Source organism: Salmo trutta, chromosome 6, assembly GCF_901001165.1.
Source record: "Salmo trutta chromosome 6, fSalTru1.1, whole genome shotgun sequence".
Classification (NCBI taxonomy): Eukaryota; Metazoa; Chordata; class Actinopteri; order Salmoniformes; family Salmonidae; genus Salmo; species Salmo trutta.
The window spans coordinates 4,482,936-4,498,191 of record NC_042962.1 but is presented as its reverse complement, the minus strand read 5'-3'; the positions used below and the strand labels follow the sequence as shown (position 1 = coordinate 4,498,191).

Genomic DNA, 15,256 nt, shown 5'->3' with positions numbered 1-15,256 from the left:
GAATCAACTTAAACGGGAGCCAACAGTCAAATAATATAATTAGCTTAAAACCTGTTGGGGCTAGGGGGTAGTATTTTCACGGACGGATGAAAAACGTACCCAATTTAAACAGGTTACTACTCTGGCCCAGAAAATAGAATATGCATATTATTAGTAGATTTGGATAGATAACACTCTGAAGGTTCTAAAACTGTTTGAATGGTGTCTCTAAGTATAACAGAACTCATATGGCAGGCAAAAACCTGAGAAAAAGTACAAGCAGGAAATTAAAATCTTGTGGCTGTACTATTTTCGAGTAATTGCCACACAGTGACAAAGGATTCATTTTGCACTTCCTATGGCTTCCACTAGATGCGCCCTACATTTTGAGTAGCCTACTGAACGCGCTAACAACACGGAACAACATGGAGTTATTTGGACATAAATTATGAACTTCATAAAAAAAAAAACATTTGTTGTGGACCTGGGATTCCTGGAAGTGTCTTCTGATGAAGATTATTAAAGGTAAGGGAATATTTCTAATGTTATTTATGATTTTAGATGATTCCAACATGGCGGCTATCTGTATTGCGTAGTGTATTTTTCTGAGCAGAGTACTCAGATTATTGCAAAGTGTGTTTTCCCAGTAAAGTTATTTTGAAATCTGTCAATGCGGTTGCATTCAGGAGATGTTAATATATAATTCTTTGAATAACAGTTTAATACTTTAACCACGTTTTATAATGAGTATTTTTTTGTAAATTCACTGGCAGTTTTGGGGGAGACACATTTTCTCAACGACACGCGCCGATGTAAAATGCTGTTTTTGGATATAAATGTGAACTTGATAGAACAAAAAATGCATGTATTGTCTAACATAATGTCCTAGGAGTGTCATCTGATGAAGATTGTCAAAGGTTAGTGCATAATTTTAGCTGGTTTTCTGCTTTTGGTGAAGCCTGTCCTTGATTTGAAAATGGCTGTGTGTACTTTTTTGGCTATGTACTCTCCTAACATAATCTAACTTTATGCTTTCGCCGTAAAGCCTCTTTGAAATCGGACAATGTGGTTCGATTAAGGAGATGTTTATCTTTCAAATGGTGTAAAATAGTTGATTGTTTGAGAAATTTCTGTTTTGAATTTCGCGCCATGCTAGCAATCCCGTCAGTGGGATTCTATCCCAATTAACAGGCAATGTGTATTATTTAACATTACTATTAAAATCAGTGGCGGGTATTCCAGGATGCCAAGGGAAGCCAGGCTTCCCCCACAAAAATGTACCCGCAAAAAATAAAAACACATACATTATTTGTATCTTTCGTCTCTGTGTTTCATACATTTCCTTCAATTTGCAAGAGGCTGAATGTATCTCACCGGAAAAAGCATCTGAGTGAGAGAAACAGCGCCCCCTCTGTCTCAGCATGTGTAACCCATCTATTTGATTCTGTCTGGTCAAAAAGAGTATGACATTGTTGTCGCCCGCAGCATGCAAGGGAAGCTAGTGAGAATTTGGCCACCCTTGATAAAAAATGTATAAAAATAATAGCCAATCAGCGTTGAGCCTAACTGAGTGAGTTCAGCTGTGAATGGTCTTGGCCCAACAACAACAAAAAATGGGGGAAAAAAAAGAAGGGAAGCCAGATTGGATTTGGCTTCCCACCAATCACATTACATCAGAAGCCAAATTTCACTGACAGAATTTTTTTTATTTTAATTGTTGCATCTCGTTGGCTAGGTAGCTAAAATCGTCCCTTTGCTAAATTCGCCATTAACAGAGATAAGAATTTGGTCTTGTGGTTTTGCTTAATTCTCCGTACCGGTCAATGATTATAATTGTGATTCTGATCCAACCATAAATTCATACATTTTCCCCTGAGAGGATGGGAAATCAGCAGGGTTTTGGAAGGGGAAGGTACGTGCCGGTATAGGCTGTGTCTCACCTTGACCAGGTGGTTGTGTTGGTGGCTGACAGCCAGGTGTAGAGGAGACATCAAGGCCTTGTTGAGGACGTTGGGTTCGGCCCCCAACTCTAACAGAGCCCTGCAGCTCTCTGACTGGTTCCTCTCCACGGCCCAATGCAGCGGCATAGACCCCTCATCATCATACAGGTTCCACTCTGGGGAGAGAGGACAGAGGTAGGAAACATATGCATACACACACAGTCACCGGATAAACAGACATATGTATAAACAGACGCATACACACACGCACAATGACGGTACACACACACACGCAATTTAGCAGAGGAAAAGGATAAGCAATATACATTTTAAAAAAACAAACAGAACTCAGTTGAACAACCATGTTCTAGTGTGCGTCCCAAATAGGATCATATTCCATATATAGTGCACTACTTTTAACCAGAACCCTATGGACCTTGGTCGAAAGAAGTACACTACATAGGGAATAGGGTGCCGTTTAGGATGCAGATCCTAGAATGACATGGCGCTGAGCGGGAGCCTCACCATCTCTGAGTGTGTTGCTGCAGATGAACCTAATAACAGGGACGTTTCCTGCACCAGCAGCGTGGTGGACCAGAGAGGCACCAGAGTCATCCTCTTCCCTCAGTACCCCTGGGTTCCTCCTCACCAAGCCCTCCAGCTGGGACACCTCACCTCCCCTAGCCCACTGGACAGAGGTAAGGAAACGATGGGGACCGAGGTAAGGAAAGGGTTAATTCCATTTCCCTTCAGTCAATTCAGGTAAACTGAAAGATTTGTATGTATTGGATGACATCACATTTCCTGTTTCTGCACGTTTGTATTAGATCCTAACTCCTCACGTAGAGAGGCATTGAGGACAACAGGTATTGGAATGGAAAAGTTCAGTTTCCTTCATGAATAAGCAGTGAACCCTGGAAAATACTGAGTACAGCAAAACAACAGAACAAAGATAATATAACCAAAGAGGCTCCACTTTGTTTTGCATCTTTGGTTCCCTGTGGGGGTGTCATGGAGGTGTGGCCTATGAGTGGATGGGGTTTAACTGTAGATTATCTATTTTGTACATCATGAGGCGAGAGGGTTGGTGACGTTCTGTAAATGTTTTGAAAAAGTGCTATGCATCCTTCTTTATCCTCTCCCCTCATTTCCTACTCCCCTCCCCTCCTACTCACAATCCCCTCCCTCCCTCCCCTCCCCCACTACCTTTCACTCCCCTCCCTCCCTCCCCCACTACCTTGACAAGCCAAAGACACATTTCATATTTTAAATGGACATTTCAATGAACAATAAAGCGTTGGAACTTGTACTAACCTCAAACAGGTTTATAGCTGCCAGCGTGACGTCTGTTTCTGCAGTGAGTTGATGAGATGTTGTTGCATCATCGATCACACACGTATAGGAACTGTTCTGCCGTGCCACTTCCTCGGTGAGCTGCATGGGGGACCCTTTTAGAGGTCGCACAATCCAATGCAGAAACAATCACTGAATGGAAGAAGCGTAGAATGATGTCAGCAACACACGTATGTGCACTCAGGATAACACATAGACATATACTCCTGCAAGGCAGTTAACCCACTGTTCCCCGGGCGCTGAAGTCGTGGATGTCCATTTAGGAAGCCCCCCTGCACCTCTCTGATTCAGAGGGAGGTTGGGTTAAATGCAGAAGACACATTTTAGTTGAAGGAATTCAGTTGTACAACTCACTAGGTATCCCCCCAGCAAGAGTGCGGAGGGGTGAGGAGGGGTGGAGAGAGGGAAGGGAGGTGAGGAGGGGTGGAGAGAGGGAAGGGAGGTGAGGAGGGGTGGAGAGAGGGAAGGGAGGTGAGGAGGGGTGGAGAGAGGGAAGGGAGGTGAGGAGGGGTGGAGAGAGGGAAGGGAGGTGAGGAGGGGTGGAGAGAGGGAAGGGAGGTGAGGAGGGGTGGAGAGAGGGAAGGGAGGTGAGGAGGGGTGGAGAGAGGGAAGGGAGGTGAGGAGGGGTGGGGTGGAGAGAGGGAAGGGAGGTGAGGAGGGGTGGAGGGAGGGAAGGGAGGTGAGGATGGGTGGAGAGAGAGAATGGAGGTGAGGAGGGGTGGAGAGAGGGAAGGGAGGTGAGGAGGGGAAGAGAGAGGGAAGGGAGGTGAGGATGGGTGGGTGGAGAGAGGGAAGGGAGGTGAGGAGGGGTGGAGAGAGGGAAGGGAGGTGAGGAGGGGAAGAGAGAGGGAGGGAGGAGAGGTGAGGAGGGGTAGAGAGAGGGAAGGGAGGTGAGGAGAGGTGGAGAGAGGGAAGGGAGGTGAGGAGGGGTAGAGAGAGGGAAGGGAGGTGAGGAGGGGTAGAGAGAGGGAAGGGAGGTGAGGAGGGGTAGAGAGAGGGAAGGGAGGTGAGGAGGGGTGGAGAGGGTGAGGAGGGGTGAAGAGAGGGAAGGTAGGTGAGGAGGGGTGGAGAGGGAGGGAAGGGAGGTGAGGAGGGGTGGAGAGAGGGAAGGGAGGTGAGGAGGGGTGGAGAGAGGGAAGGGAGGTGAGGAGGGGTAGAGAGAGGGAAGGGAGGTGAGGAGGGGTGGAGAGAGGGATGGGAGGTGAGGAGGGGTGGAGAGGGAGGGACGGGAGGTGAGGAGGGATGATATGGGGAGGAGAGGAGAGTACAGGTGATGTCTCCTTGAATGTAATCCAAGGACCAAGCTACTATACTGGAAGACATTGGTAAAGACTGGAGAGAGAGGCTGGCTGTTACCTCAGTCCTGGGTCGTGTTTAGCGTAGGCCCACGAACAGATAAGGAAAACAGAAATTAGCATTAACAGGTGCTAGCTAACAAGCTAGGTATTTTTGTTACTATTACATGGCATTCTCCTTAATGCCTGGTCCACATTATCTTGTGTAGGAAACAGAAACGAAAAGCAGAATTTATCATTGAATAAGTTCAGGGTTGTGTTCACTAGGACCCAAATTTAAGGAAACTTGCCCAATCGGAAAGGTGACCTAGCTGATTTTCACTAATAGAAATACGTACCTTCTGTTGCATAACATTTTGCAATGGTTTGTTACGGTTTGGCACTAAAATGATAATGACTTTCGTGTCAGAGTTTCCTCCTGTCGCGTTTTCAATTATTTATTTATTTTTTCATTTTCTTGTTGTGTACCTAAAGCGGAAAATGATGATCGACGTTATCAACATCTAGTCACGAAGGTAGATGTGTGTGGGCTTCTGTTTGTTATCCAACTCCACTGTGTGTGTCACATTAAAACTCAAACAACTGTTTCAGCATAAAGTGACAATCCCACGTTAGCCGTTGGTCGTGTCTGCAGGAAGGATGTGATGACAACATGGCCATATTGTTGATGTATAAGGTAAGGCTGTATGGACCGCCTATCTGTTTTCTAGTGGAGCCATAATCCATCATTACTCTGGAGTTTAAACTCTACAAAAGGGTTGTGTCCTAAAGAGCACCCAATTCCCTATACTCTGAGTGTACAAAACATTAAGAACACCTTCCTAATATTGAGTTGCACCCCCATTTTGCCCTCAGAACAGCCTCAATTCGTCGAAAGCGTTCCACAGGGATGCTGGTCCACGTTGACTCCAATGCTTCCCACAGTTGTGTCAACTTGACTGGATGTCCTTTGGGTGGGTGGACCATTCTTGATACACACAGAAAACTGTTGAGCTTGAAAAACCCAGCAGTGTTGCAGTTCTTGACATAAAACGATGCACCTGGCATCTACTACCATACCCCGTTCAAAGACACTTAAAAAATCGGTCTTGCTCATTCACCCTCTGAATGGCACACATACACAATCCATGTCTCAATTGTCTTAAGGCTTACAAATCCTTCTTTAACTTGTCTCCTCCCCTTCATCTACACTGATTGTAGTGGATTTAAACAAGTGACATCAATAAGGGATCATAGCTTTCACCTGGATTCACCTGGTCAGTCTATGTCATGGGAAGAGCAGGTGTTCATAATGTTTTTAACATTCAGAGTCCTATGGAACTTTAAATGTGTCTCAAATGGCACCTTGTTTCTTATGGGCTCTGGTCAAAAGTAGTGCACTATGTAGGGAATAGGGTGGCATAGGGCTCTGTTCTAAAGTAGTGCACTATGTAGGGAATAGGGTGCCATAGGGCTCTGGTCAAAAGTAGTGCACTATGTATAGGGAATAGGGTGCCATAGGGCTCTGGTCTAAAGTGGTGCACAATATAGGGAAGAGGGTGATTTTGCGATATAATCAATATTTTGCCCTAAACGGCTTCATCCTATACCTAGATTGTGTGTATTAGAAATTTGATATGAATTGTTAGATATTACTGCACTGTCGGAACTAGAACACAAGGATTTCACTACACTCACAATAACATCTGTGCTAAACACGTGTACGTGACCAATACAATTTGATTTGATTTGATCCCTCCTTTATTGAGAGAATAATGAGTATTTTATGAATGGGGATCAATATTGGACTTGGCCTCTCTCGGAGACTGTGGTCGTAGCTATCCAATTAATTATCCCTCCTGGCATTAACTTCAGTTCTCTTCAGATTAGAGAAGTATTGGCTTGATTTATGCATATAGAAGTATGAAATAGCATTGTCCTCAGGCAAGGGCATCAGCCATGGAGCCATACTTAAAATAGCATTTTAAATAGCAAGTGTCTGCTAGAGGTGAAATATTGAGTGTTAACTTGGTTTCAATCAGAAAGAGTTGAAAATCACTGAAAGAGTTGAAAGAGTATATACTATAGTGGTTGTTGGCTGTTTTTCTACTTCCTGCACTGAGCTGAAATAGGTTACAGAAAGTTCCAAGGTTGATGTCAATTCCATTTCACTTCCTGTCTATACAGGAAGTACACTGGCATTTAAATTCCTGTCAATACAGGAAGTACACTGAAATTTCAATTCCAATGATCATAAATGGTTTTAATGGGGGAACATTTGGAATTAGATTTTTCTTTCAACACATAGCATCAGCAATCCAGCATCAGCAATTATATACAGGGGGCTGGTGGGAAGAGTTGTAGGAGGATGGGCTCATTATAATGGCTGGTGGTTTCCATATGTTTGATGTGTTCGATACCGTTCCATTGATTCCGTTCCAGCCATTTCAGTGAGCCTGTCCTCCTATAAATTACCCACCATGCACCTCTGATCTACATCATTGGTTTCCACCACTGCTTTAGCCTGTTAAATCGGGCTCCCGAGTGGAGAGGGGCTCCCGAGTGGCGCAGCGGTCTAAGGCACTGCATCTCAGTGGTGGAGGCGTCACTACAGACCATAGTTAGATTCCATGCTGTATCACAACTGGCTGTGATTGGGAGTCCCACTGGGCGGCTCACAACTGGCCCAGCGTCGTCCGGGTTAGGGTTTGGCTACGGTAGGTCATCATTGTAAATAAGAACTTGTTTCTTAGCTGACTTGCCTAATTAAATTAAAGTTAAATAAGTGGAACGGTATAATGTAGATTTTCAGCTAAATAGACATAACAAAAAGTATTTACTTATCATGAGAGGACCATGAACAATATATAGTGTAGTAATGCTGAATAGTTCTAGAAAGGTCTGGAACATAATGATATTTGTTTAGGTCACTGTTCAGGACACAAGCTCAAGTGCATAGTACAAATATGATTAAGCTATAAACATATATATATATATATATATATACTGCTCAAAAAAATAAAGGAAACACTTAAACAACACATCCTAGATCTGAATTAAAGAAATAATCTTATTAAATACTTTTTTCTTTACATAGTTGAATGTGCTGACAACAAAATCACACAAAAATAATCAATGGAAATCTAATTTATCAACCCATAGAGGTCTGGATTTGGAATCACACTCAAAATTAAAGTGGAAAACCACACTACAGGCTGATCCAACTTTGATGTAATGTCCTTAAAACAAGTAAAAATGAGGCTCAGTAGTGTGTGTGGCCTCAACGTGCCTGTTTGACCTCCCTACAACGCCTGGGCATGCTCCTGATGAGGTGGCGGATGGTCTCCTGAGGGATCTCCTCCCAGACCTGGACTAAAGCATCCACCAACTCCTGGACAGTCTGTGGTGCAACGTGGCGTTGGTGGATGGAGCGAGACATGATGTCCCAGATGTGCTCAATTGGATTCAGGTCTGGGGAACGGGCGGGCCAGTCCATAGCATCAATGCCTTCCTCTTGCAGGAACTGCTGACACACTCCAGCCACATGAGGTCTAGCATTGTCTTGCATTAGGAGGAACCCAGGGCCAACCGCACCAGCATATGGTCTCACAAGGGGTCTGAGGATCTCATCTCAGTACCTAATGGCAGTCAGGCTACCTCTGGCGAGCACATGGAGGGCTGTGCGGCTCCCCAAAGAAATGCCACCCCATACCATGACTGACCCACCGCCAAACCGGTCATGCTGGAGGATGTTTCAGGCAGCAGAACGTTCTCCACGGCGTCTCCAGACTCTGTCACGTCTGTCACATGTGCTCAGTGTGAACCTGCTTTCATCTGTGAAGAGCACAGGGCGCCAGTGGCAAATTTGCCAATCTTGGTGTTCTCTGGCAAATGCCAAACATCCTGCACGGTGTTGGGTTGTAAGCACAACCCCCACCTGTGGACGTCGGGCCCTCATACCACCCTCATGGAGTCTGTTTCTGACCGTTTGAGCAGACACATGCACATTTGTGGCCTGCTGGAGCTCATTTTGCAGGGCTCTGGCAGTGCTTGTCCTGCTGCTGGTTTGTTGCCCTCCTACGGCCTCCTCCACGTCTCCTGATGTACTGGCCTGTCTCCTGGTAGCACCTCCATGCTCTGGACACTACGCTGACAGACACAGCAAGCCTTCTTGCCACAGCTCGCATTGATGTGCCATCCTGGATGAGCTGCACTACCTGAGCCACTTGTGTGGGTTGTAGACTCCGTCTCATGCTACCACTAGAGTGAAAGCACCGCCAGCATTCAAAAGTGACCAAAACATCAGCCAGGAAGCATAGGAACTGAGAAGTGGTCTGTGGTCCCCACCTGCAGAACCACTCCTTTATTGGGGGTGTCTTGCTAATTGCCTATAATTTCCACCTGTTGTCTATTCCATTTGCATAACAGCATGTGAAATTTATTGTCAATCAGTGTTGCTTCCTAAGTGGACAGTTTGATTTCACTGAAGTGGGATTGACTTGGAGTAACATTGTGCTGTTTAAGTGTTCCCTTTATTTTTTTGAGCAGTGTATATATATATATATATATATATACATATATATATACATACATACATACATACATACATACATACATACATACATACATACATACATACATACATACATACATACATACATACATACATATTTTTATTATTATTCAAAAATGTGGTGGAAAAGGGCTTGAATGATTTAAATACTTTCTACACTGAACAAAAATATAAATGCACTATTCAGCAATTTAGAAGATTTTACTGAGTTACAGTTCATATAGGGAAATCAGTCAGTTAAAAATGTATTCCTTAGGCCCTAATCTATGGATTTCACATGACTGGGAATACAGATATGCAGCTGTTGGTCCCAGATACAAAAAAAAAGCAGGGAATGTGTATCAGAAAACCAGTCAGTATCTGTTGTGACCACCATTTGCCTCATGCATCGCGACACATCTCCTTTGCATAGAGTTGATCACACTGTTGATTGTGGCCTTTGGAATATTGTCCCGCTCCTCTTTCCTCTTCAATGGCTTTTGTGAAGTTGCTGGATTTTGGAGGGAACTGGAACATGCTTTTGAACATGTAAATCCAGAGCATTCCAAACATGCTCAATTAAATTATGCCTGCCCATACCATAACCCCCCCCCGCCACCATGGGGCACTCGGTTCACAATGTTGTCATCAGCAAAACGCCCACACAATGCCATACACGCTGTCTGCCATCTGCCCTGTACAGTTAAAACTAGGATTAATCCGTGAAGAGCACACTTCTCCAGCGTGCCAGTGGCCATCGAAGGTGAGCATTTGACCACTGAAGTCAGTTACGATGCCAAACTTGTCAAGACCCTAGTGAGGATGACAAGTACACATATGAGACAGTTTCTGACAGTTTGTACAGAAATTCTTTGGTTGTGCAAACCAACACTTTCATCAGCTGTGCGGATGGCTGGTCTCAGATGATCCAACAGGTGAAGGAGCCGGATGTGGAGGTCCTGGGATGACGTGGTTACACGTGGTCTGCAGTTTTGAGGCCGGTTGGATGTACTGCCAAATTCTATAGAGGCGGCATATGGTAGATAAATTAACATTAAATTATCTGGCAACAGCTCTGGTGGACATTCCTGCAGTCAGCATGCCAACTGCACGCTTCCTCAAAACTTGAGACATCTGTGGCATTGTGTTGTCTGACAAACTGCACATTTTAGATTGGCCTTTTATTGTTCCCAGCACAAGGTGCACCTGTGTAATGATTCTTCGTTGCACATTCTTCGTTGCACATGAAAGAACAGTAAAGACATGAGGCATTCAGCTTCAAAAGCTCCCTGTTTACATTTACATTTAAGTCATGTCCCTAAACAAGATCCCTGTCGATCTTGTTTAGGGACAAAACAATGATCCTACCTAGACTAGCCTACAACACCACATTGCACTGAATAATTGCGTTATTGATTTCAAGTGAGTACAAAAAGGGGTACACGTTTTGGTTTTTGATTCAAATAATCGAAGCTTGATGATGAGGTCATGATTTGAATTAGTTGTTTAGTGCTAGGGCAAGAAACTAAATGTACACCCTTTAGGGTCAATAGGACCGAGTTTGGGGAACGCTGTAAACTGCAGTGAAAAATGTCATTTTAATAACGGCGCAAAAAAAGCCCTGTGATTTAAAAAAATATTTATATTTCATTCCATTTGGATCAGTTGTGACTCTAGACAAATATGTCAGTCGGTGAACAGGTCCAGAACCACTCAAAGCTCCCTAAATAGGAGACTTAACAGTCAGAAGTTTACATACACTTAGGTTGGAGTCATTAAAATTAGTCTTTCAACCACTCCACAAATTTCTTGTTAACAAACTATAGTTTTGGCAAGTCGGTTAGGACTTCTACTTTGTGCATGACACAAGTCATTTCTCAAACAATTGTTTACAGACAGATTATTTCACTTATAATTCACTGTATCACAATTCCAGTGGGTCAGAAGTCTACATACACTAAGTTGACTGTGCCTTTAAACAGCTTGGAAAAGGTACTGGTGAACTTCACAAAATAGATGGCATCATGAGGTAGGAAAATTATGTGGATATATTGAAGCAACATCTCAAGACATCAGTTTAAAAGTTAAAGCTTGGTCGCAAATGGGTCTTCCAAATGGACAATGACCCCAAGTATACTTCCAAAGTTGTGGCAAAATGGCTTAAGGACAACAAAGTCAAGGTATTGGAGTGGCCATCACAAAGCCCTGACCTCAATCCTATAGAAAATATGTTGGCAGAACTGAAAAAGCGTGTGCGAGCAAGGAGACCTACAAACCTGATTCATTTACACCAGCTCTGTCAGGAGGAATGGGCCAAAATTCACCCAACTTATTGGGGGAAGCTTGTGGAAGGCTACCCAAAACATTTGACCGAAGTTAAACAATTTAAAGGCAATGCTACCAAATGCTAATAAAGTGTATGTAAACTTGTGATGAAATAAATAAAAGCTGAAATAAATCATTCTCTCTACTATTAATCTGACATTTCACATTCTTATTAAATAAAGTGGTGATCCTAAGTGACCTAAGACAGGGAATTTTTACGAGGATTAAATGTCAGGAATTGTGAACAACTGAGTTTAAATGTATTTGGCTAAGGTGTATGTAAACTTCCTACTTCAACTGTAATTTATTATTGTTTTACCTTTATTTAACTAGGCAAGTCAGTTGAGAACAAATCCTTATTTTTAATGGTGGCCTAGGAACAGTGGGTTAACTGCCTTGTTCAGGGACAGAACGACAGATTTTTACCTTGTCAACTCAGGGATTTTGTTTACTAGTCCAACGCTCTAACCACTAGGCTACCTGCTGCCTCAACATGTCCAAACATTTGCATGGTCGTTTCAATGGTTTTGATTACACTGTTGATTTTGTCTGTCCCTCCCAGTCAGGCTACGTCCTAAATTACACCCTATTTGCTTACGTAGTGCACTACTTTAGACCAGAGCCCTACGACACCCTATTCCTTGCATAGTGCACTACTTTAGACCAGAGCCCTATGGCACCCTATTCCCTATATAGTGCACTACTTTAGACCAGAGCCCTATGACACCCTATTCCCTGCATAGTGCACTACTTTAGACCAGAGCCCTATGGGGACAGGGTGCCATTCGGGAACGCATGTCTGAGACAGTGATGTCACTGATGTGGAACGAGGGTGTTGTTTCTGTGCGAACCTTGAACAAACAGACAGACATTATTTATATAATGAAGAGCTGCCTGGATGGAACTTCATTTGCATCATGTAAAAGTCACATCTCCTGTCCTATGCACCTGTCCTGTACAGGTAGGTAGCCTAGCCGTTAAGAGAGTTGAGCCAGTAACAGAGAGGTCGCTGGCTCGACTCCCCCGAGCCAACAAGGTGAAAATTCTGTTGATTTGCCATTGAGCGAAGCACTTAAACCGTAAGTCGCTCTGGATAAGAGTGTCTGCTAAATGACCTTCAAGCTATTGACTGTGTATTACTGTATTATACGGACAGGTGTTTTTCCAATGGGACACTGATTGTGTCGATCAAGACTTTTGAGTCCAGGCTGTGACTGAAAGCTTTCCTTCCGCCGTGCTAATTTCCTCATTTCCAAACCATTGGAAGAGAGGATTCCAAGGTCCTTCTTTTGGACCTACTCCTCCAATGAGCATTGAGATTAATTGGACCTACTCCTCCAATGAGCTTTGAGATTAATTGGACCTACTCCTCCACTGAGCTTTGAGATTAATTGGACCTACTCCTCCAATGAGCATTGAGATCAATTGGACCTACTCCTCCAATGAGCTTTGAGATTAATTGGACCTACTCCTCCAATGAGCATTGAGATTAATTGGACCTACTCCTCCAATGAGCTTTGAGATTAATTGGACCTACTCCTCCAATGAGCATTGAGATTAATTGGATCTACTCCTCCAATGAGCGTTGAGATTAATTGGACCTACTCCTCCAATGAGCTTTGAGATTAATTGGATCTACTCCTCCAATGAGCTTTGAGATGAATTGGACCTTCTCCTCCAATGAGCATTGAGATTAATTGGACCTACTCCTCCAATGAGCTTTGAGATGAATTGTTGACTAGATAGGACCTAATAGAACCCTAGAAAAGGACAAAGATACTAATCTACTAACACAGTCAGAAAATAACATCACATTTTTCCACTTTTAACTGCGATATAGCTCAGTGTTATTACACTTTCTGTCATTGCCAGTACAATGGGAAGAGCCTGTGTCCAAAATGGCACCCTATTCACACAACTTAGTATACAATGAGTGTGCCAAACATTAGGAACACCTTCCTAATATTGAGTTGCACCCACTTTTGCCCTCATAACTGCCTCTCTCATCACACTTCTCACTCTGTCTCTCTCTCTCTCGCTCTCTCTCTCTCTCTCTCTCTCTCTCTCTCTCTCTCTCTCGCTCTCTCTCTCTCGCTCTCTCTCTCTCGCTCTCTCTCTCTCTCTCTCTCTCTCTCTCTCTCTCTCTCTCTCTCTCTCTCTCGCTCTCTCGCTCTCTCTCTCGCTCTCTCTCTCTCTCTCGCTCTCTCTCTCTCTCTCTCTCTCTCGCTCTCTCTCTCTCTCTCTCTCTCTCTCTCTCTCTCTCTCTCTCTCTCTCTCTCGCTCTCTCTCTCTCTCTCTCTCTCTCTCTCTCTCTCTCTCGCTCTCTCTCTCTCTCTCTCTCTCTCTCGCTCTCTCTCTCTCTCTCTTGTTCTTTCTCTCTTCTATTTCTCTCCATCATCTCTCTCCTAACTCTGCTTTTCTCTTATTCTCCCTCTCTTCTATATCTTCCCCTCTTTAATTTGTGAAACAAATACTTTGTCTACTAAACATTAAGCACACCCTCCTAATATTGAGTTTGCAGTCACTCAGAACAGCCTCAATTCATCAGGTCATGGACTCTACAAGGTGTCGAAAGCATTCCACAGGGATGCTGGCCCATGTTGACTACAATGCTTCCCACAGTTGTGACAAGTTGGCTGGATGCCCTTTGGGTGGTGGACCATTCTTGATAAACACAGGAAACTGTTGAGCTTGAAAAACCCAGCAGCGTTGCAGTTCTTGACACAAACCGGTGCGCCTGGCACTTCAATCGTTTGTCTTGCCCATTCACCCTCTGAATGGCACACTTACACAATCCATGTCTCAATTGTCTCAAAGCTTAAAAATCATTCTTTAACCTGTAATCCTCCCCTTCATCTACACTGATTGAAGTGGATTTAACAAGTGACATCAATAAGGGATCTTAGCTTTCACCTGGATTCACCTGGTCAGTCTATGTCATGGGAAGAACAGGTGTTCATAATGTTTTGTTTATAATCACAGGAAATGACATGACTGTTTTGCCTCCATGCAATATGTTACCTTTAACAGTTCACTGCATGACTTGTACTGTGTGTGCGTGTGCGTGTGCGTCTGTGTGTGTGTGTGTGTGTGTGTGTGTGTGTGTGTGTGTGTGTGTGTGTGTGTACATAGTAATGATCAAACAGCCGATGATATTAGCACGTTAATGTCTCCAGGAACAATTGCGCTTTATGACTTCAAAATATTAAGTTGTTCCCGTTTATCTTAATCCTGACCACAGATTTTAAACGTTTAAACATAGAACTCAGAAAGATATAGAGGAAGCAGTGACTGATGCAGTACAGGTCAGGGATGTACGATGCTCTGGTTGTCTTCAGTAAACACAACTGTATAAACAACAGGTTTCATGCCGATCAGAATTCAGGAATCAAAAGGTAAACATTGCCAATCAATTTAATAAGCATGGACGAATGAAACTTTTAAAATGAGAGTAGGAAAAGTTTACAATTGGCTAGGTGAAGAAAAAAAAATACATCTAGATTTATTAATTAAAAAAACATATTTCCAACAATCCTGTTTCTGTTACCAGTACATAAGAAAGCCACAGAAAGACAAGGGTTTATGCCTACTTACCTATTTGGTGGTTAGGAAGGTTGGCTGGCTGGCTGGTTGGCTGGTTGGCTGGCGGGTTGGCTGGCTGGCTGGTTGGCTGGTTGGCTGTCTGGCTGGCTGGCTGGCTGGTTGGCTGGCTGGCTGGTTGGCTGGCGGGTTGGCTGGATGCTGACTGTCTCTCTCTGAGTAAAGTAGCCTGCTGCGGGTCTGGTCTGTCTCCCGGGATGAGTGGAGTGTTGGTTTATGTACTGTAGTGAAGT

The 15,256-nt window shown here is 43.8% G+C and overlaps 1 protein-coding gene across 1 annotated transcript in view; it reads right to left on the bottom strand.

Annotated features, from left to right (window-relative positions):
* Positions 1-15,056, bottom strand: part of LOC115195331 (transient receptor potential cation channel subfamily A member 1-like) — an 87,067-nt gene extending 72,011 nt beyond the window's left edge. The window contains exons 1-4 of the mRNA XM_029755108.1: positions 15,018-15,056; positions 3,234-3,404; positions 2,445-2,607; positions 1,920-2,095 (exon numbers count right to left, since the gene is read on the bottom strand). Of these exons, the coding sequence (XP_029610968.1) occupies positions 1,920-2,095; positions 2,445-2,607; positions 3,234-3,359 (465 nt within the window). The 5' untranslated portion in view covers positions 3,360-3,404; positions 15,018-15,056. The remainder of the gene's footprint in view (positions 1-1,919; positions 2,096-2,444; positions 2,608-3,233; positions 3,405-15,017) is intronic.
* Between the last annotated feature and the right edge of the window lie 200 nt (positions 15,057-15,256).